The sequence below is a fragment of the Rhinoraja longicauda genome, chromosome 21 (assembly GCF_053455715.1).
Source record: "Rhinoraja longicauda isolate Sanriku21f chromosome 21, sRhiLon1.1, whole genome shotgun sequence".
In the NCBI taxonomy this organism is placed as follows: domain Eukaryota; kingdom Metazoa; phylum Chordata; class Chondrichthyes; order Rajiformes; family Arhynchobatidae; genus Rhinoraja; species Rhinoraja longicauda.
Genome location: NC_135973.1, coordinates 4252769 through 4280465, shown reverse-complemented (window position 1 = coordinate 4280465; position 27697 = coordinate 4252769). Strand labels below are relative to the sequence as shown.

The 27697-nt window shown below is 45.7% G+C and overlaps 1 protein-coding gene across 1 annotated transcript in view; it reads left to right on the top strand.

Moving 5' to 3' along the window:
- The first annotated feature begins 788 nt into the window (after positions 1-788).
- Positions 789-27697, top strand: part of LOC144603857 (cytochrome P450 3A30-like) — a 37379-nt gene continuing 10470 nt past the window's right edge. The window contains exons 1-8 of the mRNA XM_078417622.1: positions 789-925; positions 3619-3712; positions 4819-4871; positions 8318-8417; positions 11885-11998; positions 16956-17044; positions 18906-19054; positions 19977-20104. Coding sequence (XP_078273748.1) covers positions 828-925; positions 3619-3712; positions 4819-4871; positions 8318-8417; positions 11885-11998; positions 16956-17044; positions 18906-19054; positions 19977-20104 — 825 coding nt within the window. The 5' untranslated portion in view covers positions 789-827. The remainder of the gene's footprint in view (positions 926-3618; positions 3713-4818; positions 4872-8317; positions 8418-11884; positions 11999-16955; positions 17045-18905; positions 19055-19976; positions 20105-27697) is intronic.

Sequence of the window (27697 nt, the reverse complement as noted above, 5' to 3'; positions counted from 1 at the left end):
CCTCGATTTGTACCAGCATCTGCAGTTATTTTCTTACAAAGTGCTGGAGTAACTCAGCGGGTCAGGCAGCATCTCAGGAGAGAAGGAATGGTTGGGCGGGCGACGTTTCGGGGCGAGTCCCTTCTTCACTGGAATTTAGAAGGATGAGAAGAGATCTTATCGAAACGTATAAGATTATTAAGGGGTTGGACACGTTAGAGGCAGGAAACATGTTCCCAATGTTGGGGGAGTCCAGAACAAGGGGCCACAGTTTAAAAATAAGGGGTAGGCCATTTAGAACTGAGATGAGGAAAAACATTTTCAGTCAGAGAGTTGTGAATCTGTGGAATTCTCTGCCTCAGAAGGCAGTGGAGGCCAATTCCCTGAATGCATTCAAGAGAGAGCTAGATAGAGCTCTTAAGGATAGCGGAGTCAGGGGGTATGGGGAGAAGGCAGGAACGGGGTACTGATTGAGAATGATCAGCCATGATCACATTGAATGGCGGTGCTGGCTCGAAGGGCCGAATGGCCTCCTCCTGCACCTATTGTCTATTCAGACATCAGTCTGAAGAAGGGTCTCGACCCGAAACATCACCCATTCCTTCTCTCCCGAGATGCTGCCTGACCTGCTGAGTTACTCCAGCACTTTGTGAATAAATACTGGTGAAATGAGCCTTGTTCGCTCCAATTGGGGAGGCAAGGCCAGATATCAAGATCACGTCACCACCCAAGAAGGGAGGGAGGGAATGTTGGACAGTTGGACAGGTCGGACAGGTCCGCCCTCCTCCCCACTCTGCACTGAGCTCCGGGACACTTCACTTCACTTCGTTGCCCGGCCCGGCCCCACCATGCTCGCCCTCCTCCTCCACACCTTGACATGTACCTGGGCCACTCTGTCCCCGCACACCTGGGCCCTTCTCCTCACCGCCCTGCTCTTGCTGTCGTGGTAAGTACCTCATCACCCCCGACGCAAACACACTTCGCTGCTCCAAGCTTTACTTTGCTACTCGAGCGAGGGTGTTATTCATTAACCCGTGAGTGTTGGGGGGGGAAGTGAGAGAGACGGGGCTGTCCGGGCAATGTCCACCCCGAGAGGAACATTTGAAGGCGCCAAGACTGCAGACAATAGACAATAGGTGCAGGAGGAGGCCATTCGGCCCTTCGAGCCTGTACGCACCGCCATTCAATGTGATCATGGCTGATCATTCTCAATCAGTACCCCGTTCTTGCCTTCTCCCCATACCCCCTGACTCCGCTATCCTTAAGAGCTCTATCCAACTCTCTCTTGAACACATTCAGAGACTTGGCCTCCACTGCCTTCTGAGGCAGAGAATTCCACAGATTCACAACTCTCTGACTGAAAATGTTTTTCCTCATCTCAGTTCTAAATGGCCTAAGACGCGGGAGTCTTGAGCAAAACACAACCTGGTTCAGCGGGCCAGGTCTGGTCTGAGTGAGGAAAGGCCTCCTTGATACTATCCCCCCCTCCTCATCTGCAACTTAAAGCGACCTCGCTTTCTCTCCTTCCCATCTCCAACAAGGCTTTCAACAGAAGCAGTAGCTTTGTTTCTCTCTCCACAGATGCTGCCTGACCCACTGAGTTCCTCCAGCACCGCGTGTTCGGTTCAATATTCCTTTCAGTTCCTTTTGTATCCTTGTTACTGACCTGAGAGAGAATGCAGAACAGTTACAGCACAAGAACAGGCCCTTCGGCCCTTTGGCAGTCTGAAGAAAGGTTCTGACCTGAACCCATACCGATTCCTTTTCTCCAGAGATGCTGCCTAACCTGCTGAGTTACTCCAGCATTTTGTGCCGGTCGGTCTTCAGCTTAACACGGCTGGGATGCACACAGAGCAGTCTGATACTTGAACACTTGTTGAGATCAGAGGCTGTGCGTGGGTTCAGGAGCTGAAAATAACACAAAAAGCTGGCAGCACAGTGGCGCAGCGGGTAGTCAGAGAGTTGTGAATCTGTGGAACTCTCTGCCTCAGAAGGCAGTGGAGGCCAATTCTCTGAATGCATTCAAGAGAGAGCTAGATAGAGCTCTTAAGGATAGCGGAGTCAGGGGGTATGGGGAGAAGGCAGGAACGGGGTACTGATTGAGAATGATCAGCCATGATCACATTGAATGGCGGTGCTGGCTTGAAGGGCCGAATGGCCTCCTCCTGCACCTATTGTCTATTGAGCTGCTGTCTCACACAGCACCAGAGACCAGGGTTCAATCCTGACCTCGGATGCTGTCTGTGTGGAGTTTGCATGTTCTCTCTGTGACTGTGTGAGTTTCCTCCGGGTACTCTGGTTCCCTCCCTCATCCCAAAGACGTGTGGGCTTGTGCGTTAATTGGCCCTTTGTGAGTGATAAACTGGGGTAACCTGGACCGTAGTGTGAACGGGTGTATGAAAGGTTTGTATCCACGCTGTCTCTAAACTAAACTGCAGGTACTGGGAATCTAAAGCAGAAAATGCTGGAAGTACTCGGGAGGCCAGACAGCATCCGTGGGAAGAGAAACAGTCGACATCACGACATCAGGAGTCCCTTCATTAGAAGGGTCAGCACGGTGGCGCAGTGGTAGAGTTGCTACCTCACACCGCCAGAGACCCTGGTTCAATCGTGCCTCGGATGCTGCATGAATGGAGTTTGTACCTTTTCACTGTGACCGTGAGGTTTTGTTCCGGTTTCCTCCCACATCCCAAAGACAGGTGGATTTGTAGATTAATTGGCCTCTGTAAATGGCAAAGTGGGATAACCTAAAAGTATATAGTGTGAACAGGCGTGGACCTGGTGGGCTAAAGGGCCTGTTTCCACGCTGTATTTCTAAACTAAACTAAACTAAAGCTCCTGACGTCTGCCTTTTCAATGGTGAAAGGGGTTTGGTTCATCAGAAGGTGCCTCTCTGGCCTTTGAACACCCACCCTCTGCAGCCCTCTGGTAGCCACTGTATTTGTGTGGCTGGGCCAGTTCAGCTTCTGGTCAGTAATGACTCCTGAAATGATGATGATGGGACCGTGGCAATATTAATGGACAGATGGTTAGACTCTTGTTGAGGGCGGCACAGTCTGAAGAAGGGTCTCAACCCCAAATGTCACCCATTCCTTCTCTCCAGAGATGCTGTCTTTCCCGCTGAGTTACTCCAGCAATTGATGTCTATCTTTGAGGGGGTTAGTATGCTACCTAACTTTATTGACAGACAAAAGCAACTTGTTAGCAGTTGAGAGGACCTTTAATTCCCCCAGTTTCCATGGCTTCGATTGTGTGTTTGGGAGGAAAGGGAATGGATGCCTGTTCTTAGATACGCCTCTCAGAGTTTAACCGGGGTTCTGACTAACCCAGTGGACGATTTTGTGCTTTGATTGCAAGTCCTGAGAGAGATCAGGAACGATCAGCCGTACCAAAGCTTGTGGTCTCTTGCCCCGCTGCACAAGGATATTTCTTCTATTTCCAGTCTAAAGTTTCAACTATTATTGATTTATCATTAACTTACAAAGTCCAATAATGTTTATAGACTTTAAAAACAGTGGAATCTGAAGGGAGAATTTTGAAGGCTTTGTGTACGGGATCAAGTACACAAGCGGATTTGATGTTCCAGCACCAAACCAATATTTTGTTATGAAGATGTTAACCATTTAATTTTGGTTGCAGGTACAGTATTTCACCATATGGATTATTTAAAAGACTTGGAATTCCAGGGCCAAGGCCACTGCCTTTCATTGGAACATTCCATCATTACAGAAAAGTATGATTTCTTTTACACATATCATATTGATAACTCTTGAATTTCTCAGCAAGAGACTTAGTGCGTGATATTCCATCTGGTTACATTGATGCGGAGAGCAACGAGTGATCTTAAGGAAGCTGGACTTATACAGCGAAGTCTTACAGCGTGGAAACAGGCCCTTTGGTACAACTTTCCCACGCCGACCAACATGCCCCATGTACACTCGTCCAAACTGCCTGCATTTGGCCCGTATCCCTCTAAACCTGATAGTCCCTGCCTCAACTACCTCGTTTCATGCACCCCACCCTTTGTGTTTCTTTAAAAAAATGTTACCCCTCAGGTTCCTATTAAATCTTTCCCCCCCCTCACCTTAAACCTATGTCCTCTATTTCTCGATTTTCCCTACACTGGGCAAAAGACTGTGTGTTTACCCGATCTATTCCTTTCATGATTTTGTACATCTCTCATCTTCCTGCGCTCCAAGGAATAAAGTCCTAATCTGCTCAACCATTTATATGGATTTTTTTTCAACCTTGAGAAACCAAAGAGCTTTAGAACCAATGAAGATCTTTGCAGGGAAGTTTCATAAGGTAACTAATGAAGAGATGGGTGGGAGAGCACAGATGAGAAAGGAACTGAGGGTTGGGAGTGTTACAGAGTGGGAGGGGGCAAGCAGATGTGGAGTAAGACAGCTGCACATGGAGCTCACCACCAAATGATTGGGGGAAATAAAACTTTGCATTTAATATGTAGATGGATGAATGAATGAAGGAGGAGTAGGTGGAAGGGTTGGGGCGTTCTTGTGTGGAGCAGAGATCCATTTACCCAACCGGTCTGGTGTTGCTCCTAGTTTTAAGGCATTTCTATTGTAATTGGTACTCAAGGTCATGTGAATACGTTGGCTCATTTTTCTATGGGGAGGGGAAAATTTAAAATTGCTACTCCACACTTTCTGAAAATCAATCAATTTAAGTCAACAAAATCAGACTTGGTATTTGTCTTCATCTTTCCTTCACTACACAATCAGATGTTTTTTCCCACTCTTTGGTACCTGCAGATGAAGTAATTGGGTGTTTGTACAATGTTAATGCCTTTCACAATTTGTTATTTTCTTCCTTGGCCAGGGTATGTTTCAGTTTGATGAAGAATGCTACAGGAAGTATGGACAAATCTGGGGGTGAGTGAGTGGGGTTAATCTTTTTATTTCTTCCTCACATTAATTTATAATTCAATATAAAAGTGTTCCAATTATTAGCACAGATTAAGAGTGCAAAGTATAGGCACGGTTCCTTCTCATTATTACACTGCGTTTGTTTGGATGAAGGCACATTATTGCCATGCGAGTCACTCGACAAATTGTTATATTTGCATTGAAGTGTGCAATGGCTGCTCAACCTTGATAGCTTTTGGTTCTTGTGCAAGCAATGGGGGGAAAAAAAGGGAATATCTCCATCAGCGTATTCGATATGCACTGGTAGACCAAAATGACGATGGACAGTTCATTTCCCTATTTCAAGGGTAATGGGATTCTGCCTGAATCTAGCAGTGTTTTGGCATTGCCTAGCGGTGAGTAGGAAGGAAGTTGGAATGTTCAGTCCATGCTTCGTTCAACAAGGTAATTTTAAAGAGAGTTAGATAGAGCTCATGGGGCTAGCGGAATCAAGGGATATGGGGAGAAGGCCAGGCACAGGTTACTGATCACCCATGATCACAATGAATGGCGGTGCTGGCACAAAGGGCCAAATGGCCTCCTCCTGCACCTAGAAACTCCTGGAAGCGAGTTTGGGAGATTTTCCATCGGTACTCCAAGAACTCTCCCCGTTAAGAACTGCTGGTGTCTCGGGGATATGTCCCAAAATTCATCCAAAGTTGATTGAGTTTGGAGGTGAGTTTTTTAAAACTATGAAACCTCAAACTTTTTCTTTTGCCTTTTAGTTCATTAGCCCTGGTTGGGTGGTGATTACTGAGACAGATTACTGAGACACTTGAGGGAGACAGCAAAATATTGATGATAAGTTTGTGTGGTGCAGGCATAACTGTGATAGAGTTGGTGAATACCTCATCAAAGCTGTTATGGGGAGTTTGGACCATATTTGAACTCGAACTGAAGGTGACTATATCGGTACTAATGAGACCGACACACAGAGCCATTCATAAGCTTCGTGGTTGAGAGCGTACCCAACAAGTTAATGACATTATGGTGGAAAATCATAAATAAAACACCCATAAATAGAAGAATCCCTCCACATCATGATACATTTATTTACATAAATATTCCACAGCCCTTTACCTCTTTTGGAAACCTTTCCTGTAAGTTCAACAACTACAGGTCCAGCCTATTGATTGGTTTTCTCAGAAACGTTGACGTTCTTCACTGGGCTCGGGTCCCCAGTGTTGTGACCTGGAGTCAACACAATGCTGGCCTGTGTCGATGTCAAATATTTGTACTGACTAGCATGGAGTTAGTGGCGGAAGGCATACCGTCGGCCTGCATTACGGCCTGGCAAGGAAACTGCTCTGCCCAAGCCTGCAAAAGAAAATCACAGTTGTGGTTGTGGACGTGCCCCAGTCCACGCACAGACTAGAGTCGCCACCATTGACTCCATTTACACTCCGTGCTGCATTGGGAAGGCAGCCAGCGTAGTCAAGAACATTTTCTCACCCGGTCATTCCCTCTTCTGCTTCCATCAGGCAGAAGATACAAAAACTTGAAAGCACGCGCCACCAGATTGGGGAGTAGATCCATCCCCTCTGTTCTTCCCACTTCTGAACAGTCCTTCCATAAGCTTGGGTATAGGCCCGATCTTCCAACCTACCTTATTACGGACATTGGGCTTTTTTTTGGAACTGTAACGTGACATTGCTATCATACTATGTTCTGAATTCTGGTACCTTTCTCTCTTCTGCTTCATTGTATTCGTGAATAGTTTTAGCTGATTTCATAACATAGCATGCGAACAAAAACTTTTCACTGTATCTCGGTACACATAAGGTCATAAGTGATGGGAGCAGAATTAGGCCATTCGGCCCATCAAGTCTATGCCATTCAATCATGGCTGATCTATCTCTCCTTCCTAATCCCACTCTCCTGCCTTCTCCCCATAACCCCTGACACCCATACAAATCAAGAATCTATCTATCTCTGCCTTAAAAATATCTATTGATTTGGCCTCCACGGCCTTCTGTGACAATACATTCCACAGATTCACCACCCTCTGACTAAAGAAATGGCAACAATATACCAAAGATAGATGCAAAATGCTGGAGTAACTCAGCGGGAAAGGCAGCATTGTAGAGACATACGTGGTGGGTAATCGCCAGGAACTCGTTTCCGTATCCCGGCTCAAGCCGGCCCATTTGGACCAGGACCTCCCTGTGTCGGTGGCCCAGCCGCCGCGCAGGGGCCGGCCTATGGCCGTCCCCCTGGTGCCGCCAGCGGCGCCTTGTTTGCCACCCCTCAGCCCCCCGCCGCCTATGGTTGGGCCCGGGCCCCCGTTCCCGATCAAGCACTCTCCGTCACCTACGCCCTCCACTTCCATGGCCTCTCCATCGCCTCCGGCGGCGGCGGCCTCCCTGCCTCCCATCACATTGGCGGTATCGGGTTCCCCCCTCCGTACGCGTTCCGGGAGGGAGGTCCGGGCACCCGTGAGGTACGGTTTCGAGGGTTCTGGGGGGGGTCATGTAGGGACATACGGATTAGCGGGGGGGTCTCGAACCCTCAGTTGGGCTAACGAGTCACGAGATGCGGGAGCACGGGATATAGTTGTGTCCGGCGACCAGCTGGAAAGATGAGATTAGATTATAATACCTAGTTAAGTAGTGTGTGTCCAAAAGCTGCAGTCTGTTTGCAAATACCTTCGAATAAAGACTTTGAACAAAGACGCTCGTTGTGGACTCACTACAGCATCTCTGGAGAGAAGGAATGGGTGATGTTTTGGGTTGAGACCCTTCTTCAGACTGAGAGGGAAACTGGAGATATAGAAGGGTACAAAGAGAATGCAAGGTGTGAAAAGGGTGGATCAAAGCAGACGATGCTCAAGGAGATGTAGAATGATTCGTTGTTGGCTGAGGGGAAGGTTTCAACGAGGCATACAATCATTAAAATTAATGAGTAGGACAGTGAAAGTCGGAGATCTAGAGTGGGGAGGGATGGAGAGAGAGGGGAACCAAGGGTTACTTGAAGTTAGAGAAATCAATATTCATACTGCTGGGTTTTAGGCTGCCCAAGCCAATACCAATTTGGGCGGCCTTAACGCTTGCAGCACCATAGACCCGGGTTTGATCGCAACCACGGGTGGTGTCTGTATGGAGTTTGTACATTCTCCCCGAGACCTGTGTGGGTTTTTTCCGATTTTAATTTTGTTTCCTCCCACGTTCCATAGACGTACAGATTTGCAGGTTAATTGGCTCGGTGTAAGTGTAAATTGTCCCCAGTGCAGGACAGTGTTAATGTGCAGGGATCGCTGGTCGGTACGGACTCGGTGGGCCGAAGGGCCTGTTTCAGTGCTGTATCTCAAAACTAAACCTTAAACCAACTGAAAATTTAGTCCTTGGGTCAAGGGAAAAATATCTAGCCATAGATTTTTAACAAGATCCTGATCTGAAACATTACTTTGTTTACAGGATCTACGAAGGACGTCTTCCTGTTCTGTGTATTGCAGAGCCTGACCTGATTAAGACCGTCCTCATAAAGGAATTCTACACTCTGTTCACCAACAGGAGGGTATGTTCCACGTCCGGGTGGTTTCGGAGAGGGACTTTGCACTGTTCACGGACATACTGAGGGAATCTCCGGGACCGCTGGGCACCGCGGGGGATGGGGTGGAGTGTATCCTCAATAAGGATGGGGCAATAGTCATTTAACATTCAATAGTTAAGAATGTTTGCTATATTTTGTATTATGGTGGTGGGTTTGTTTGTATTTTGGTACTGAACATATGATTTTTGTAAATACAAAATGCTGGAGTAACTCAGCGGCTCAGGCAGCATCTCTGGAGAGAAGGAATGGGTGACGTTTCGGGTCGAGACCCTTCTTCAGATTTAAACCAGCATCTGCAGTTCTTTCCCACACATGATTTTTGTAAATAGTTGATTTAAATGATTTTTGGTGAAAAAAACCCAAAAAAACAGGAGGCAGAGCACTGCTGACAATAGACAATAAATAAGTGCAGGAGTAGGCCATTCGGCCCTTCGAGCCAGCACTGCCATTCAATGTGATCATGGCTGATCATTCTCAATCAGTACCCCGTTCCTGCCTTCTCCCCATACCCCCTGACTCCGCTATCCTTAAGAGCTCTATCTAACTCTCTCTTGAATGCATTCAGAGAATTGGCCTCCAACTGACTACGGGCAGTTTGACATTGCTGTCTCTTGCCGCCAGGCCCAGATATTCTTTTCCTTTGCTTGTAGTTTGGACCAGTGGTGGTGGTTTGGTCAGAATGCCTTCATGTTTTCACTCTGATCTTTAGTTTTTTAAAAGTTTTATTGATACAGTGCGGAAACAGGCCCTTCGGCCCACCGAGTCGGCACCGACCCGCGATCCCCACACACTTGCACTATCCTACACACACCAGGGACAATTTACCATGATTCCGAAGCCATTTTAAAATGGAAATTGTCACAGTGAATTCATAGATGATTCATTTCAAAGTAAAAAATTCAAAATATCTTTATGCTTAGACACCATAATTAGACACCAAAAATTCATAGAACAATGGTATTTAGTTATAGTATCTCTGAGCACATCAGCAACTTGTCCAATATTCACTGTCAGCAATAAGATCGAGTATAGATGCTGAGTTTGATTATTTCCTCAATGCAGATCCTACATGTTTAAAGTGGACGTTTCTATATATTTTAACTAAACACCTACAGTGCATTCAGAAAGTATTCAGACCCCTTCACTTTTTCCACATTTTGCTACCTTACAGCCTTATTTTAAAATGGATTAAATTCTTTTTTTTTTATCATCAATCCCCACACAATACCCCATAATAAAAAAGCGAAAACAGGTGTTTAGAAATTTTTGCAAAGTAATTAAAACGAAATAACTGAAATATCACATTTACATAAGTATTTAGACCCTTTGCTATGACACTCGAAATTGAGCTTATGTTCATCCTGTTTCTATTGATTATCCTTGAGATGTTTCTACAACTTGATTGGAGTCCACCAGTGGTAAATTAAATTGATTGGACATAATTTGGAAAGGCACACACCTGTCTATTCAAGGATCCACTGTTGACGGTGCATGTCAGAGCAAAAACCAAGCCAATACTTTCTGAATGCACTGTATGCCAAATGGTTATTTTCAGTAGATAGAGGTATACATGCTGCTAAATATTTTCACGGCTAAGTAGGAATCTTCTGCCTTATTCCTGTGAATCAACATCTTCTCACGGCACAAACTTGAGGATTATTCTTTTTTTAGGATGCATCGGTCCTTTCACATTCAATTCTAATAGGATCTGCAACAAAAACAGGAATGGTGTTTAGATTAGTTTAGTTTAGAGACACAGCGTGGAAAGAAGCCCTTCGGCCCACCGAGTCCGCGCCAACCAGCGATCCCTGAACATTAACACTATCCTACACACGAGTGACAATTTACAATTATACCAAGCCAATTAACTTACAAACCTGCTCGTCTTTGAAGTGCGTGAGAAAACCCACACAGGTCACGAGGAGAACGTACAAACTCCGTACAGACAGCACCAGTAGTCAGGATCGAACCCTTATCTCTGGCGCTGTGAGGCAGCAACTCTACCGCTGCGCCCTGGTGCCGATCTTGTGATGTGTAGAGAGCACAGTTCTGGTTTATCGGTGTGAGGGTGGTGGGGATGTTGACGTGTGTGGTGAAAGTCTCCAGTGAGCCGTGGCATCGGGTCGAGAGCTCGGACAACCCAATGCATTGGCAACGAATGAAAGATACTGCATGGAAAGAGGTCCTTCGGCCCACTGAGTCCATGCCGAAGGCAAACTTAAACATTGGGATAGTCCCTGCCTCAACTACCTACTCAGGCAGCTTGTTCCATCTACCCACCATCCTCTATGTGGGAAAAAAGTTGCCCCTCGGGTTCCTATTAAATCTCGCCCCTCTTACCTTAAACCTATGTCCACTGGTTTTTGATTCCACTACCCTGGGTAAAAGACTGTGCATTCACCTTGTGTATACCCTCATGATCTTGTACGCCTCTAAATCGCCCCTCAACCTCCTGCACTCCAAAGAATAAAGTGCTAGGAACTTTCTCCTAAATCTTCTCTGCACGCTTTTCAGCTTCATGATAGAAAGGTGACCAAAACTGAACATAGTACTCCAAATATGGTCTCACCGTCGTATTGTATGATGGTAACATAATCTCATACATCATTATCTGATTAGATAGCATGCAGATTGAAGTTTTTCACTGTACCTCGGAACACGTGACAATCACAAACCAAAACCTATGTGGCCACTACTGTCAAGTCAGCGGAACACAAAGAAATTGCCACCTTTCTGTGCTTGCCTTTGTAACAATAGACAATAGGTGCAGGAGGAGGCCATTCGGCCCTTCGAGCCAGCACCGCCATTCAATGTGATCATGGCTGATCATTCTCAATCAGTACCCCGTTCCTGCCTTCTCCCCATACCCCCTGACTCCGCTATCCTTAAGAGCTCTATCTAGCTCTCTCTTGAATGCATTCAGAGAATTGGCCTCCACTGCCTTCTGAGGCAGAGAATTCCACAGATTCACAACTCTCTGACTGAAAACATTTTTCCTCATCTCAGTTCTAAATGGCCTACCCCTTATTCTTAAACTGTGGCCCCCTGGTTCTGGACTCCCCCAACATTGGGAACATGTTTCCTGCCTCTAACGTGTCCAACCCCTTAATAATCTTATACGTTTCGATAACCCCAAAAAGTAGATGTGGCACGTTTAATCCCACTGTCCTGTCACCTGTTTGACAGCCCAAAGCACATGGTGTTAGGAACGAGAAGTTCAATGAAGTAACAAGTCATTGAATGCCACCGAGATTCAGGGGAACTACAGATGCTGGTTTACAAAAAAAAAGACACAAAGTGCTGGAGTAACTCAGCAGGTCAAGCAGCATCGGCGTCAAGAAGCGACGTTTCAGGTTAGGACCTTTCTTCAGACCGAATCCCATCTGCTTTGTTTTAAACTAAATGGTAAACCATCCTGTCTTTCTCTGTAGAAATTTGACCTGAGTGGACCATTGGGAGAGTCTGTGAGCAATGTTGTAGATGAGAAGTGGAAGAGAATTCGAAACGTGCTTTCGCCATTGTTCACCAGCGGGAAACTGAAGGAGGTAAAGACCCTGGATACCTGTGTGGCAGAGCGTCGATGTACAATTAAATCCACATCACATGCAGTTTGTGTGGGTTGAAAAGTAGATAGCGAGGAGTATTTATTTATTCGTGTCATCACACAACTGTTTGCCAATAGCGAGCAAATTTTAGTGCCACGTGGTTGGCCTCTCTAAGATCCTTTACAGTGCGTGTGTCGTGCTACTCAGGAGATGTTCCATAGTCTGGAGGCCCCGTCCACACTCGCAGTCTGCCACATCTTCAGTACATCCCCACACCAGCACGTTTGGTTTGCCCCTCCCCACGCCTGTCCGCAGTCTGTTGAGACTGCGCCAGGTTATCCACGCTTGGTCGGAACCTGGTGGGAGTTTCTCAGAGGGGTCGATTGCCATGTGAACATCTTCTGGAGATTTCTCTCGTCTCTCTTCCCAGAGTTTGAGCCTTCTGGACGATGCACTGCAGTCCAGGGGATCGACAGGGGAGAGGAAACTTCTGCGTGATTTCAAACGCTGAGGTAGCAAAGGGCGGTCATGTAGGGGGTGTCTTTCATCCTCTGATTGTCTGAGGCGTTCTTTTTGACTGGCTACAGCTCTTCTGATTCCAGGAGGTGCAATGCCAGAGAGTAACATTATAGCAAGTTAACCGGAGAGTTGACGACAGTGTAGATGTTCACAGGTTGCTTTTCAAAGTGACCACATGCTGAACAAATTGTGTACACTGAACATTTTCATAAGTTCTAGGAGCAGAATAAGACCATTCGGCCCATCACGTCTACTCTGCCATTCAATCATAGCTGATCTATCTCTCCCTCTCAACCCCATTCTCCTGCCTTCTCCCCATAACTCCTGATACCCCCACTAATCAAGAATCTATCAATCTCCGCCTTGAAATTATCCACTGCCTTGGCTTGCACCGCCGTCTGTGGCAATGAATTCCACAGATTCACCACCTTCTGACTAAAGAAATTCCTTCTCATCTTTCTAAAGGTATGTCCTTTTATTCTGAGGCTGTGGCCTCTGGTCCTAGACTCTCCAACTAGTGGAAAAATCCTCTCCACATTCACTCTATCCTGGCCTTTCACTATTTGATTTCACTATGCCAATTCAACTCTGCAAACAGTTGTGTGATGACACGAATAAATAAATCCGTGGTCAGGATTGAACCCAGGTCTCTCGCACCAACCACCAAAAGGGTATAAGCTGAAGGGAAATATATCGGCCACTTGGATTACTCTGAGAGTTGGCATAGTCTTGTTGAGTTCAATAACTTCCTGAGACCTAAGAAAACACGAGGTGAAAAAAAAAATCAAGTTCCTGAGGGCATTTGCCAGTGCTTTTATTTTTAATTGAAAAGTGAAAACACTTAGGGGCAGCTCGGTGGCGCAGCGGTAGAGTTGGGGCCTTACGGCGATTGCAGCGCCGGAGACCCGGGTTCGATCCCGACTACGGGTGATGTACGGAGTTTGTACGTTCTCCCCGTGACCACGTGGTTTTCACACTCCAAAGACGTACAGGTATGTAGGTTAATTGGCTTGGTAAAATGTAAAAATGATCCCCAGTGGGTATAGGATAGTGTTAAGGTGCGGGGATCGCTGTTCGGCGCGGACCCGGTGGGCCGAAGAGCCTGTTTCCGCGCTGTATCTATCTCTAAAAATAAAACTAAAGTTGCCACATGATGTAAAGATGTTGGATGTGAGTTAGTCATTGATCACAGATGGTGCTCCCCGGGGGTGGGATGGGTTTCCGGTGGTTGTTGGGGAAGGCATCAGCCAGGGATGGGTCAGACTACGGACCCAGTGCAACATCATAAAGTGGAGCGCTGAGAGACGGGAGGCCCCGTGAACAAAGCTCCAGTGAAACAGGTTTGGGTCCAGGCCAGTACATTGATTTCACTATGCCAATTCAACTCTGCAAACACAGATAGCTAATAGGCAGTGTGTGAGGCAGGAGGCAGAGAAGGGAAACACTCAGACCCAATATGTAGGAGAGAAAGAAGGGAAAAGAAATAAACTGAGAATAAGAAATGATGGGTCCCTTAAATGTGTATATTTTAATGCTAGGAGCATTGTAAGAAAGGTGGATGAGCTTAGAGCCTGGATTGACATCTGGAAGTATGATGTTGTGGCGATCAGTGAAACATGGTTGCAGGAGGGTTGCGATTGGCAATTAAATATTCCAGGATTTCATTGTTTCAGATGTGATAGAATCGGAGGGGCAAGAGGTGGGGGTGTTGCATTGCTTGTCAGGGAGGATATCACAGCAGTGCTTTGGCAGGACAGACTAGAAGGCTCGATTAAGGAGGCTGTTTGGGTGGAACTCAGAAATGAGAAAGGTTTAGCAACACTTATAGGGGTGTATTATAGACCGCCAAATAGGGAACGAGAATTGGAAGAGCAAATATGTAAGGAGATAGCAGATATTAGTAGTAAGCACAGAGTGGTGATTGTGGGTGATTTCAATTTTCCGTATATAGACTGGGAATCACATTCTGTTAAAGGGCTGGATGGTTTGGAGTTTGTAAAATGTGTGCAGGATAGTTTTTTGCAGCAATACGTAGAGGTGCCTACCAGAGAAGGGGCAGTGTTGGACCTCCTGTTAGGAAATGAGATGGGTCAGGTGACAGAGGTATGTGTTGAGGAGCACTTTGGGTCTAGTGATCATAATGCCATTAGTTTCAATATCATTATGGAGAAGGTCAAATCTGGACCAAGGGTTGAGATTTTGGATTGGAGAAAGGCTAATTTTGAGGAGATGAGAAAGGATTTAAAAGGAGTGAAATGGAAATTGTTGTTTTATGAAAAGGATATAATAGAGAAATGGAGGATATTTAAAGGTGAAATTTTGAGAGTACAGAGTCTTTATGTCCCTGTTCGGTGGAAAGGAAAGAATAATAATTTGAAAGAGCCGTGGTTTTCCAGGGAAATTGGACACTTGGTTTGGAAAAAGAGGGAGATATACAATAAATATAAGCGGCAGGGAGTAAATGGGGTTCTTGAGGAATATAAAGAATGTAAAAGGAATCTTAAAAAGGAAATTAGAAAAGCGAAAAAAAGATATGAGGCTGCTTTGGCAAGTAATGTAAAAGTAAACCCCAAGGGGTTCTACAGATATGTCAATAGCAAAAGGATAGTGAGGGATAAAATTGGTCCATTAGAGAGTCAGAGTGGACAGCTATGTGCTGAGCCGGAAGAAATGGGGGAGATATTAAACAATTTCTTTTCTTCGGTATTTACCGAGGAGAAGGATATTGAATTATGTGAGGTAAGCGAAACAAGTAGAGTAGTGATGGAAATTAGGAGGATTAAAGAAGAGGAGGTACGGACACTTTTGAAGAATATAAAAGTGGATAAGTCTCCAGGTCCTGATAGGATATTCCCTAGGACATTGAGGGAAGTTAGTGCAGAAATAGCAGGGGCTATGACGGAAATATTTCAAACGTCATTAGAAACAGGGATGGTGCCGGAAGATTGGCGCATTGCGCATGTTGTGCCTTTGTTTAAAAAAGGTTCTAAAAGTAAACCTAGCAATTATAGACCTATTAGTTTGACGTCTGTGGTGGGAAAATTAATGGAAAAGATACTTAGGGACAATATATATAATTATTTGGATAATCAAGGCCTGATTAGAAACAGTCAACATGGATTTGTGCCTGGAAGGTCATGTTTGACTAATCTTCTTGAATTTTTTGAAGAGGTTACCAGGGAAATTGATAAGGGCAAGGCTGTGGATGTTGTCTATATGGACTTCAGTAAGGCATTTGACAAGGTTCCACATGGAAGGTTGATTAAGAAGGTTAAATCGTTGGGTATTAATAGTGAGGTTGCAAGATGGATTCAACAATGGCTGAATGGGAGATACCAGAGGGTAACGGTTGACAATTGTATGTCAGGTTGGAGGCCAGTGTCTAGTGGAGTGCCCCAAGGATCTGTGTTGGGTCCACTGTTGTTTGTCATTTACATTAATGATCTGGATGATGGTGTGGCAAATTGGATTAGTAAATATGCAGATGATACTAAGATAGGTGGAGTAGTTGATAGTGAGGTAGATTTTCAAAGTCTACAGAGAGACTTGGGCCTTTTGGAAGGGTGGGCTGAAAGATGGCAGATGGAGTTTAATGCTGATAAGTGTGAGGTGCTGCATTTTGGTAGGACAAATCAAAATAGGACGTACAGGGTAAATGGTAGGGAATTGAGGAATGCAGTGGAACAGAGGGATCTGGGAATAACTGTGCATTGTTCCCTGAAGGTGGAATCTCATGTGGATAGGGTGGTGAAGAAGGCGTTTGGTATGCTTGCCTTTATAAATCAGAGCATCGAGTATAGAAGTTGGGATGTAATGTTGAAATTGTACAGGGCATTGGTGAGGCCGAATCTGGAGTATGGTGTGCAGTTCTGGTCGCCAAATTATAGGAAGGATGTCGACAAAATGGAGAGGGTACAGAGGAGATTTACTAGAATGTTGCCTGGGTTTCAGCACTTAGGCTACAGAGAGAGGTTGAACAGGTTGGGTCTTTATTCTTTGGAGCGTGGAAGGTTGAGGGGGAACTTGATAGAGGTTTTTAAAATTTTGAGAGGGACGGACAGAGTTGACGTGGGTAGGCTTTTCCCTTTGAGAGTGGGGAAGATTCCAACAAGGGGACATAGCTTCAGAATTGAGGGACAAAGGTTTAGGGGTAACATGAGGGGGAACTTCTTTACTCAGAGGGTTGTGGCTGTATGGAATGGGCTTCCGGTGGAAGTGGTGGAGGCTGGCTCGATTTTATTATTTAAGAGTAAATTGGATAGGTATATGGATAAGAGGGGAATTAGAGGGTTATGGTCTGAGTGCAGGTAGATGAGACTAGGTCAGGGAGAATGGTCGGCGTGGACTGGTAGGGCCGGACAGGCCTGTTTCCATGCTGTAGTTGTTATATGTTATTGTACACCCCTCATATTGCTCTCTTATTCCCCCCCTTTCCTAGATGTGTTCAATCATTAATCACTACACAGAAAACCTTGTGAACATTGCTGAGAAGAAAGCGAAGCTGAATGAAACTGTCGCCTTGAGGGAGTAAGTATTTTGTCTGTTTGTTCAGTTTTCCCTCCATGCCTCTCCACTTTACAACACAAAGTGCTACAGTAACTCAGCGGGTCTGGCAGCATTTCTGGAGGACAGGGATAGGTGACGTTTCTGGTCTGGACCCTTCTTCCGACTCCTCGGATGCTGCCTGACCTGAGTTCCTCCAGTGGTCCTAATAGCCGATATATTTCCCTTCAACTTATTCTCTTTTGGTGGTTGGTGCCAGAGAACTGGGTTTGATCCAGACCACGGGTGCTGTCTGTGTGGAGTTTGCACACTCTCCCTGGGACCACGTGGGCTTCCTCCAGCTGCTTCGGTTTCCTCCCACATTCCAAAAGACATGTGGGTTTGTGTTGTGGTCAGGATTGCAGCATCTGTCAATTCTTGTGTCTCTGGACGCAATCATTTCTTTGGGTTCCATACAATTTCTATTCCTTGAGTTTGTATCTATTTTAAAAAGCCTTTTTTGTTTCCCACTTTCCAGTGTTAAAACTCATCCACCAGCGGAGGAGTGTTTGAGCATCGACCCTCGGCCAAGTTTTAAATGTAGATTCTCATGGTTTGCGTTTAGTTTAGGTTTGATTTGGGGATACAGCATGGAACCAGGCCCTTTGGCCACAGTTCGGGCTGACCATCGATCATCCACTCACACCAGTTCTGTTATCCCACTTTCTCATCCCAGTCTCCACACACTAGGGGCAAGTTACAGAGGCTAATTACTTTTGGGATGTGGGAGGAAACCGGAGCACCCGGAGGAAATCCAGAGTCACAGGGAGAACGTGCAAACTCCATACAGACAGCACCTGAAGCTTTTCCTTCCACCTTTCCCCCCCTTTGCCTGTCTGTATAGTCACGGCTGGTGGGGGTGCCCCTGTCTACTAGATCTGCTTTTGCAACAAAACTGGAACGAGCTGCCGGTGGAAGCTGCAGAAGCAGATACAGTTATGACTTTTTTTAAAAGAAGCCATTTGGCAGATGTATGGATAGGAAGGGTTCGGAGGGATTGGGCCAAATGCACAGAAATGGGACATGGCCATTGATCGGCATGAACAAGACGGGCCAAAGGGCCTGTGCCCTGCTGTGTGAATCTCTGCAGTCTTGTTTATTTTTAAATAATCTGTACAGATGGATTATAAGAAAAACTAGACCAGCCTTTGAGGGAAAAGGAAGAGAATATTTTGTTAATTAGATCTGATGAAGAAATGGAATGTGTCTCGGGGAGCATCAATGGTGCCTGCTTTGGCCCCTGATGTTCTTCGTGATGTGAACTATCTGTAACTAGCAGCGGCCATGAGGTTTTATTTTTCTCCTGTCATCTGTTAAGCAATTCTAATGAACATATCAAAGATAGACACAAACTGCTGGAGTCACTCAGCAGGTCAGGCAGCATCTCTGGAGAGAAGAAATGAGTGACGTTTTGGGCCGAGACCCTTCTTCAGACTGAGCATCAGGGGGGAGGGAGGGAGTTACAGAGATAAGGAGGTGTAAGAGATCAAAAGGGATGCAGATCAAGGAAAATGTAGACTAGACCGTTGTTAGCTAGGAGAAGGTGACAACAAAGCAGACAGATACAGTGTAATCAGAGGGACAGTCAGACTGGTTGGAGAACTGGGAAGGGGAAGGGATGGAGAGAGTGGGCAGATAATGGATACTTGAGGTTAGAGAAGTCAATGTTCATACCGCTGGGGTGTAAGCTGCCCAAACGAACTATGAGGTGCTGTTCCTCCAATTTGCGCTGGGCCTCACTCTGACAATGGAGGAGGCCCAGGACAGAAAGGTCAGTGTGGGAATGGGAGGGGGAGTTAAAGTGTTTAGCAACCGGAACATAATGACCATATCTCCCTTCTGCCAGTATCTTTGGGCCTTATGGCATGGATGCAATCTCCAGCACCTCCTTCAGTGTCGATGTGGACTCCATCAACAATCCTGATGACCCGTTTGTCACCAATATCAAGAAGCTGGTTAAATTCTCCCTGTTCAACCCTGTTATTATTCTTACTGGTAAGTAATTCACAGTATTTGCTGATCCTTTTGGGCGGTTCAGTGCCTTGCAGCTTACAAACCCGGGTTTGATCCGGACTGCCGGTGCTGCCTGGATGGAACTTGTACATTGTTTACATACTTTAAATCCCAAATTTAATGAGAATGTAGGAAAACATTGCTCCTCTGGTTCCTGTTAAATCCTGCCTCTCACCTTAAATCTGCCCTCTTGTTCTTGATTCCCCTACCCTGGGTTAAAAAACACCATGCATTCACTCTATATATTCCCTTTATAACTTTATGCACCTTTATAAAATCACCACTCAGCTTCCTGCACTCCAAGGATTATAGTCCTAGCCTACCCCAACCTCCTACTGTGGCTCAGGCGCTCGAGTCCTGACAACATCGTTAAAAATGTTTCACTCTTTCTGGCTTAATGACATCCCTTCTGTGGCAGGGTAACCAAAACTGAAAAACAATACTCCAAATGTGGACTCACTAACGTCTTGTACAACTGTAACATGATGTCTCGACATGTATACTCAATATGTAGGAAGGAACTGCAGATGCTGGTTTAAACCGAAGATAGACACAAAATGCTGGAGTAACTCAGCAGGACAGGCAGCTGAATGGGTGACGTTTCGGGTCGAGACTCTTCTTCAGACCTAAAGAAAGGTCCGGACCCGAAATGTCACCCATTCCTTCTCTCCAGAGATGCTCCCTGTCCCGCTGAGTTATTCCAACATTTTGTGTCGATCTTCTATGCTCAGTACCTTGACTCATGAGGCTAATGTACCAAAAGCCTTCTTCCCTCCACTTCCTCCATACATGTTACTGCTTTATCTCTGCCCAATTACCCTTCATTCAGTTCCTCTCTGTCCCTCCAAATGTGTGCATGCAGGTCTGTTCATCTTGCACGATATTTTCCTGTCTTATTTTCTAGTGATAGTTCCTGCCATCGTACCTATCCTGGAAAAACTCGGCTTTGGTTTTTTCCCGCGTGATTCGTCTCAGTTTTTCATGAAAACCATAGCGGCTTTGAAGGCAAAGAGGCAAAAAGACGTGCATACAGTGAGTGTGAAACTGGAACAGATTGTACCCCTGTATCTTTTTGTATTTTAACCACAACCCCTTGACTGACCACCTATCTCCACTCAATTTCATAACTCTAAAAAATGGGTTGAAGGAAGGGGTTCTTCCTTCCAGCTCCAACAAAGACCTGTAAACACAATACGCATAGATGATACATCATTTATTGCATGTTTGTTTGTTAATAATCCCAATACTAGTTCGAACCCCCCCCCCCCCCCCCCCCCACAAAGTCCTTGGTGCAACCAAAGACGGTCACAGCGGCATGAGCGCATGGTGGCGCAGCGGTAAAGTTGCTGCCTTACAGCGCCGGAGACCCGGGTTCGATCCTGACTACGGGTGCTGTCTGTACGGAGTTTGTACATTCTCACCGTGAACGCGTGGGTTTTCTCCAAGATCTTCGGTTTCCTCCCGCACTCCAAACACGTACAGGTTTGTAGGTTAATTGGCTTGGTACAAATGTAAATTGTCCCTGGTGTGTGTAGGATGGTGTTAATGTGCGGATTTGGTGTGCCGAAGGGCCTGTTTCTGCACTGTATCGCTAAATTAAACTAAACAGTTCATAGTTGAGGTTAGTGTTGTGTAGGTTGTTGGGAACAAGCTGGTCTTGAACCTGGAGGTCACAGTTTTCAGGTTTGAATGTGGATGGGTTGCTGAATGAAAGCAACAGGAAGCCGGAGATGCAGCTTAATTGCTGCTGACTCGGCAAAGTGGTCGCCTAATTATTTGGTTCCTCCAAGTTGGACAAGGTGAACACTGAATCAGGACAAGGGAAGATACAACAATACTGGAGTAACTCGGTGGGTCAGGTAGCATGGCTGGAGAACATGGATAGCTGATGGATAAGTTGTGACCTGACCTGAAACATCACCTATCCATGTTCTCCAGGGATGCTACCTAACCCACTGAGTGTCCAGCATTAACCAGTTTATTTTGTAGGAGGAACTGCAGATGCTGGTTTAAATTGAAGACAGACACAAAAAGCTGGAGTAACTCAGCGGGTCAGGCAGCATATCAGTGGTGGATGTTTATGTTACATTTTATTTCATGTGGCTGTGTGTCTTGTTGCTTTTTACTTAGTATGGCTGTATGGTAACTGAAATTTCACTGTACCTTAATTGGTACATGTGACAATAAATTGAATCTTGAATCTTTTCTGCCTATTGGACTCGAGTTTGACTCGATTGTATTTATGTTTAGTATTATCTATACCATTGGATAGCATGCATAGTAAAGCTACCTCGGTGCACGTGACAATAATAAGCCAGACGTAAATGTACCAAGGCTACAGTGGAGGTGTCAAAGGGAGTTCCTGATCGCCATTGTGTATCTGCCATTGTCTATTTTCCCTCGGTCATACAGGCCAGCAGGTATACTGTCTGGAAAATAATAATAATAATAATAATGCATTACATTTATATAGCGCTTTTCTAACACTCAAAGACGCTTTACAAGGTTTACTAAAACATAAAAGAAAATAAATAGATAAATGAGTAAGCGAAGAGAAAAGGAAAAAGAAGGTGAGGTAACGGTCAGTGGTTGAAGGCAGTGCTGAACAGATGAGACTTCAGTGATGTTTTGAATGTGGTGAGTGAGGAGGAGTCTCTGACGGTTTGGGGTAGTGAGTTCCAGAGTGTGGGAGCAGTGATGGAGAAAGCCCTGTCCCCCCAGGATCTGAGTTTGGTCCGGATGGGGGGGGGACAGGAGGTTGGCAGCAGCAGAGCGGAGGTTACGGGTGGGAGTGTGCCTGTGGAGGAGGTCAGTCAGGTAGGATGGGGCCAGGTTATGGAGGGCTTTGTATGTCATGAGGAGGATTTTGTACTAGATTCTCTGGGGGATGGGGAGCCAGTGGAGCTTGTAAAGGACGGGGGTGATATGGTCACGGATCGGGGAGTGGGTGAATAGACGGGCAGCGGAGTTCTGGATGTGTTGGAGTTTGTTGATGATTTTTGAGGGTGAACCATAGAGGAGGCTGTTGCAGTAGTCCAGACGAGAGGTGATGAATGCGTGGATGAGGGTTTCAGCAGCTGTGGAGGAGAGGAATGGACGGAGACGGGCGATGTTTTTGAGGTGGAAGAAGGCTGTCTTGGTGATGTGTTTGATGTGTTTGTCGAAGGAGAGGGTTTGATCAGGATGATTCCAAGATTCCGGATGTGAGGGGAGGTGGATACTGGGAAACCATCAATATTGAGGGTGAAGTTGTGGGTGGATTTGGTGAGGGTTTTTGGTCCAATGATGATGATATCAGATTTGTTGCAATTGAGTTTGAGGAAATTGAATTGAAACCAAGATTTTATTTCAGTGATGCAGTTTGTCAGGGTAGAGTGCGTAGTGGTGGAGATTGACTTGGTGGAGATGAGGAGCTGGATATCATCAGCATAGCAGTGGAACTTGAGACCATGACGGCGGATTAATTGACCAAGGGGGAACAGGTACAGGATGAAGAGGAGGGGGCCAAGAACTGAACCTTGGGGGACACCTTGGGGGAGGGGAGCGGTGGGGGATTTGCAGTTATTAATGGAGATGAACTGGTGCCTGTCGGAGAGGTATGATTTGATCCAGGATAGGGCTGTGCCGGTGATGTTAAAGGTGGTTTCAAGTCGGGTAAGGAGGATGGAGTGATTTATGGTGTCAAAGGCGGCGCTGAGGTCGAGTAGGATGAGAATGTTGAGGTTGCCAGTGTCAGAGGAGAGGAGAAGGTCATTGGTGATTTTGAGGAGTGCAGTTTCAGTACTGTGGTTGGAGTGGAATCCGGATTGGAATGTTTCATACAGGTTATTGGTAGAGAGGTGGTGTTTGAGTTGAGAAGCTACAGTGCGTTCCAAAACTTTGGACAGAAAGGGTAGGTTGGAGATTGGCCTGAAGTTGTTTGGGGTGTCAGGGTTGAGTCCAGGTTTTTCAGAATAGGGGTGACAGCAGCGATTTTGAGGGATGGCGGGACGATGCCAGTGGACAGGGAGGAGTTTATTGTTGCAGTGATAAGTGGAGAGAGAGTAGGAAGGCAGGCCTTGACAAAGCTGGAGGGGATGGGGTCCAAAGAGCAGGTGGCAGTTTTCATTCCTGTGAAGAGGTCAGAGAGGTCGGTGGTGGAGACTGGGGAGAACTGAGACAGGGGTTGACAGGATAGAAACATAGAAACATAGAAAATAGGTGCAGGAGTAGGCCATTCGGCCCTTCGAGCCTGCACCGCCATTCAATATGATCATGGCTGATCATCCAGCTCAGTAACCTGTACCTGCCTTCTCTCCATACCCCCTGATCCCTTTAGCAAAAAGGGCCACATCTAACTCCCTCTTAAATATAGCCAATGAATTGGCCTCAACTACCTTCTGTGGCAGAGAATTCCACAGACTCACCACTCTCTGTGTGAAGAAATGTTTTCTCATCTCGGTCCTAAAAGACTTCCCCCTTATCCTTAAGCTGTGACCCCTGGTTCTGGACTCCCCCAACATCGGGAACAATCTTCCCGCATCTAGCCTCTCCAACCCCTTAAGAATTTTATATGTTTCTATAAGATCCCCCCTCAGTCTTCTAAATTCCAGCGAGTACAAGCCCAGTCTATCCAGTCTTTCCTCATATGCAAGTCCCGCCATCCCAGGGATTAATCTGGTGAACCTTCTCTGTACTCCCTCTAAGGCAAGAACGTCTTTCCTCAGGTTAGGAGACCAAAACTGCACACAATACTCCAGGTGCGGTCTCACCAAGGCCCTGTACAACTGCAGCAGAACCTCCCTGCTCCTAAACTCAAATCCTCTTGCTATGAATGCCAACATACCATTCACTTTCTTCACTGCCTGCTGCACCTGCATGCTTGCTTTCAATGACTGGTGCACCATGACACCCAGGTCACGTTGCATCTCCCCTTCTCCCAATCGGTCACCATTCAGGTAATACTCTGCTTTCCTGTTCTTGCCGCCAAAGTGGATAACCTCACATTTATCCACATTATATTGCATCTGCCATGCATTTGCCCACTCGCCTAATCTATCCAAGTCACTCTGCAGCCTCCTAGCATCCTCCTCGCAGCTAACACTGCCATCCAGCTTCGTGTCATCCGCAAACTTAGAGATGTTGCATTCAATTCCCTCGTCCAAATCATTAATATACACTGTAAATAACTGGGGTCCCAGCACTGAGCCTTGCGGTACCCCACTAGTCACTGCCTGCCATTCCGAAAAGGACCCGTTTATTCCTACTCTTTGCTTCCTGTCCGCCAACCAATTTTCTATCCACCTCAAAACTGAACCCTCAATACCATGTGCTTTAAGTTTGTACACCAATCTCCTATGTGGGACCTTGTCGAAGGGGGAGCAGGTGGTTTGAGGGGGAGCAGGTGCGTTGGTGGTTAAGGAGCTGTAGATGTTGTCTATTTTGCTTTGGAAGAATGAAAGGAAAGAGGTGCATTTGTCGACTGTGAATGACTGGGAGATGGTGTCCAGGGGGCTGAGGAGTTTGTTTATTGTAGAGAAGAGTGCTTTTGGGTTTCCGGAGCCAGAGTGAATTATTTGAGAGTAGTAGGTGGAGTGAGCGCGGGAGAGGGCATCTTTGTAGTGCTGCAGGTGGTCTTTGTAGGCTTGGGAGTGAATTGTGAGACCTGTTTTGTTGCGGAGTCTTTCAAGTTGGCGGGCATGGGTTTTCATCATGCGGAGTTTGGGGGTAAACCAGGGAGCAGAGTGGGTGAAGGAAACTGTTTTGGTTTTTCTAGGTGCAAGCTGGTCGAGGCAGGAGGAGAGAGTGTGGTTGTAGTAGTCAGTGAGGTCAGAGGGGCTGTGGAGGTCAACGAAGGGAGAGGCGGAGATTTTTTCAGAGAGGGAGGATGAGAGCGAGGTAGGTGAAACAGAGTTCAGCTTACGGAAGTTGATTTTGCGTTTTTGCCTTGGAGCTGGGGTGGGAATGTTGACGGACATGTTGATGGCTAAGTGATCGGAGAGGGTGGGGTCGGAGCCAGAAAGGTGGTGTAGATTTAGTCCAGTGGAGCAGACAAGGTCCACGGTTATGGGTGGGAAAATTGACATGTTGAGTGAGGTTAAAGCAGTTGAGTATTTCAGTGAAGTCAGCGGTTATTGTGGAGTCAGTGGAGTCCATATGGATGTTGAAATCACCGAGGAGGAGGATTGAGGGGGAGAGAGAACAGAACTGGGTCAGAAAGTCGGAGAAGTCAGAAAGGAATGATGAGTGTGGTTTGGGAGGGCGGTAGACGACTGCCATGACTAATTGTGTGTGACCAGAGAGTTTGAAAGCCAGGTGTTCAAATGAAGGAGCAGATGAGATGGAGATGAGGCTGATCTTGATGTCCTGTCGGTGTATTGCGGCAATCCCACCACCTCGGCCCTCCGAGCGTGGTTTATTGATGTAGGAGTATCCGTTGGGTGTAGTGAGGTTGAGTGAGAGGTAGTCCAGAGGTTGTTGTCAGGTTTCAGTCAGACAGAGAAAGTCCAGTTTATTGTCCAGAATGAAGTCGTTCAGAATGTGGCTTTTATTGTTAAGGGACTGGGTATTGAACAAAGTGAGCTTCATATTGCTTTGTGTGGTGTGGATGGACACGGGTGATTTTGCCAGGGCTTGCAGACAGGGGGCGTGCTCGTGTGCGTTGTTGTGATGACGTAATCGACGAGTGGAAGTCCGCTCAGCTGACCAGAGTGCGGGGATGGAGTGACCGGTCTGGGAATAAACAAACTTGCGACCGGAGCCTCTGTGGATGTATCTGGGTCGTCGAAGAAGTCCGTGGTTGATGATGGCAGAGATGCATGGCGGAGTGGAGTGGTTGTTGAGTTGAAGCAGCCTCACGGCGAAGTACCTCAGTGCCATGCCAGGCAGGAGCGAAGGAGCACAGAGCCCGGAGAAGTTAGCCGGCAGCCGCAGGCTAGCTGACCAAAGTGTCAGGCACAACAGGCTGATCCAGAGCATGGCCTATGAGGAGGACCGAGGAAGCTGAGCAGCCTGAGGGTTAATAGGGAGCTGAGGACGTGCAGGCAGAGGAGGCAGCCGGGCAGCTGCTAGCGTTAGCAGCTAGCGAGTATCCTGCAGCTCGATGACTGCAGCGGTGGCTAGCAGGGAGCTAGCGGTGGCTAGCAGGGAGCTAGCTAGCTGTCCAGGTAACCCACAAGAGAGCAGTCCAAGCCAGCAAAGACAGGAGTGAGATGTCCAGGAGTGGGTTTGGAGGCAGCGGTGGAAGAGCTGGGCAGACGAAGCCGGGAGGATCAAGCAGAAGGATTAATCCAAGCATAATCTCTAAGTTGTAAATATCTAAAATAATTATTAACATGTAATCCGTACTTCTGCTGTAAATCCTGAAAAGAAAAAGTTCCCTTATGATAAAGATCTCCCACCCTTTTAATTCCATAACTTTTCCATTGAGCAAATCCTCTATCTAAGACAGACGGTTTAAAAGAAGGGTTATTCGCAATAGGAAGGAAAACAGATAATTTACTCAATTTTAACGTAAGATTTAATTGTTTCCAGGTACGGATAACACTGTGTATAATGGGATTACCTCCATATGTTTTTTTATTTATATTTATTGGAGCTAAGAGGATCGCACCAATATCAAATGGTAAACAATCCTCTTTCTCCATCTTTAACCCATCCGGTTGTTGATCAGAATCATCCAACCAGCAGGTTATACTTTTAATATTAACCGCCCAATAATAAAATAAGAAGTTAGGTAAGGCAATTCCTCCATTAGTTTTAGACTTACATAGATGTCTTTTATTTATTCTATGAGTCTTGTAGTCCCAAATAAAATTAGTAACAATTGAATCAATTTAAAAAAAAAACTTTTTTGGAAGATAGATCGGAATTGCTTGAAATAAGTATAGTAGCTGTGGGAGAAAGATCATCTTTATAGCATTACTACGCCCAACTAATGATATAGGAAGTGTTTTCCAAAATTGGATATTTCTATGTAATTTAGTGAGTAAAGGAGGAAAATTTAATTTAAATAAAGAAGTATATTTCCTAGTCACGTAGATTCCAAGATATTTAAACTTTTCATAGGCAATTTTAAAAGGAAATTGTTGAAGTATGGCCGGATTATGCTCCATTATTGGCATAATTTCACTTTTGTACCAGTTAATTCTATAACCTGAAAATGAACCAAATTGAGTTATCAGATTTAATAAATTCGGAATGCTAATTTTTGGCTTTGTAATATATATTAATACATCATCCGCATATAAAGAAATTTTATTGGTTGTATGTTTAGTATTATAGCCATGAATATCTGAATTTGATCTAATACTCTCAGCAAGTGGTTCTATAATAAGGGCAAATAGAAGCGGTGATAGTGGACATCCTTGTCTACAACCCCTAGATAAATGAAATTTGGATGACAGCATTTGATTAGTTAATATTCTAGCTGTTGGGGATGTATATAAAAGTTTCACCCATGAACAAAAATTTTCACCTAATTGAAATTTTTCCATCACTGAGAAAAGATAGGGCCATTCTACTTGATCAAATGCTTTTTCAGCATCTAGCGAGATGATTGCTAAATCTTCGTTTAATAGTCTATTTGAATATATTATATTGAACAAGCGTCTCAAATTGAAAAATGAATATCGTTTGGCTATAAAG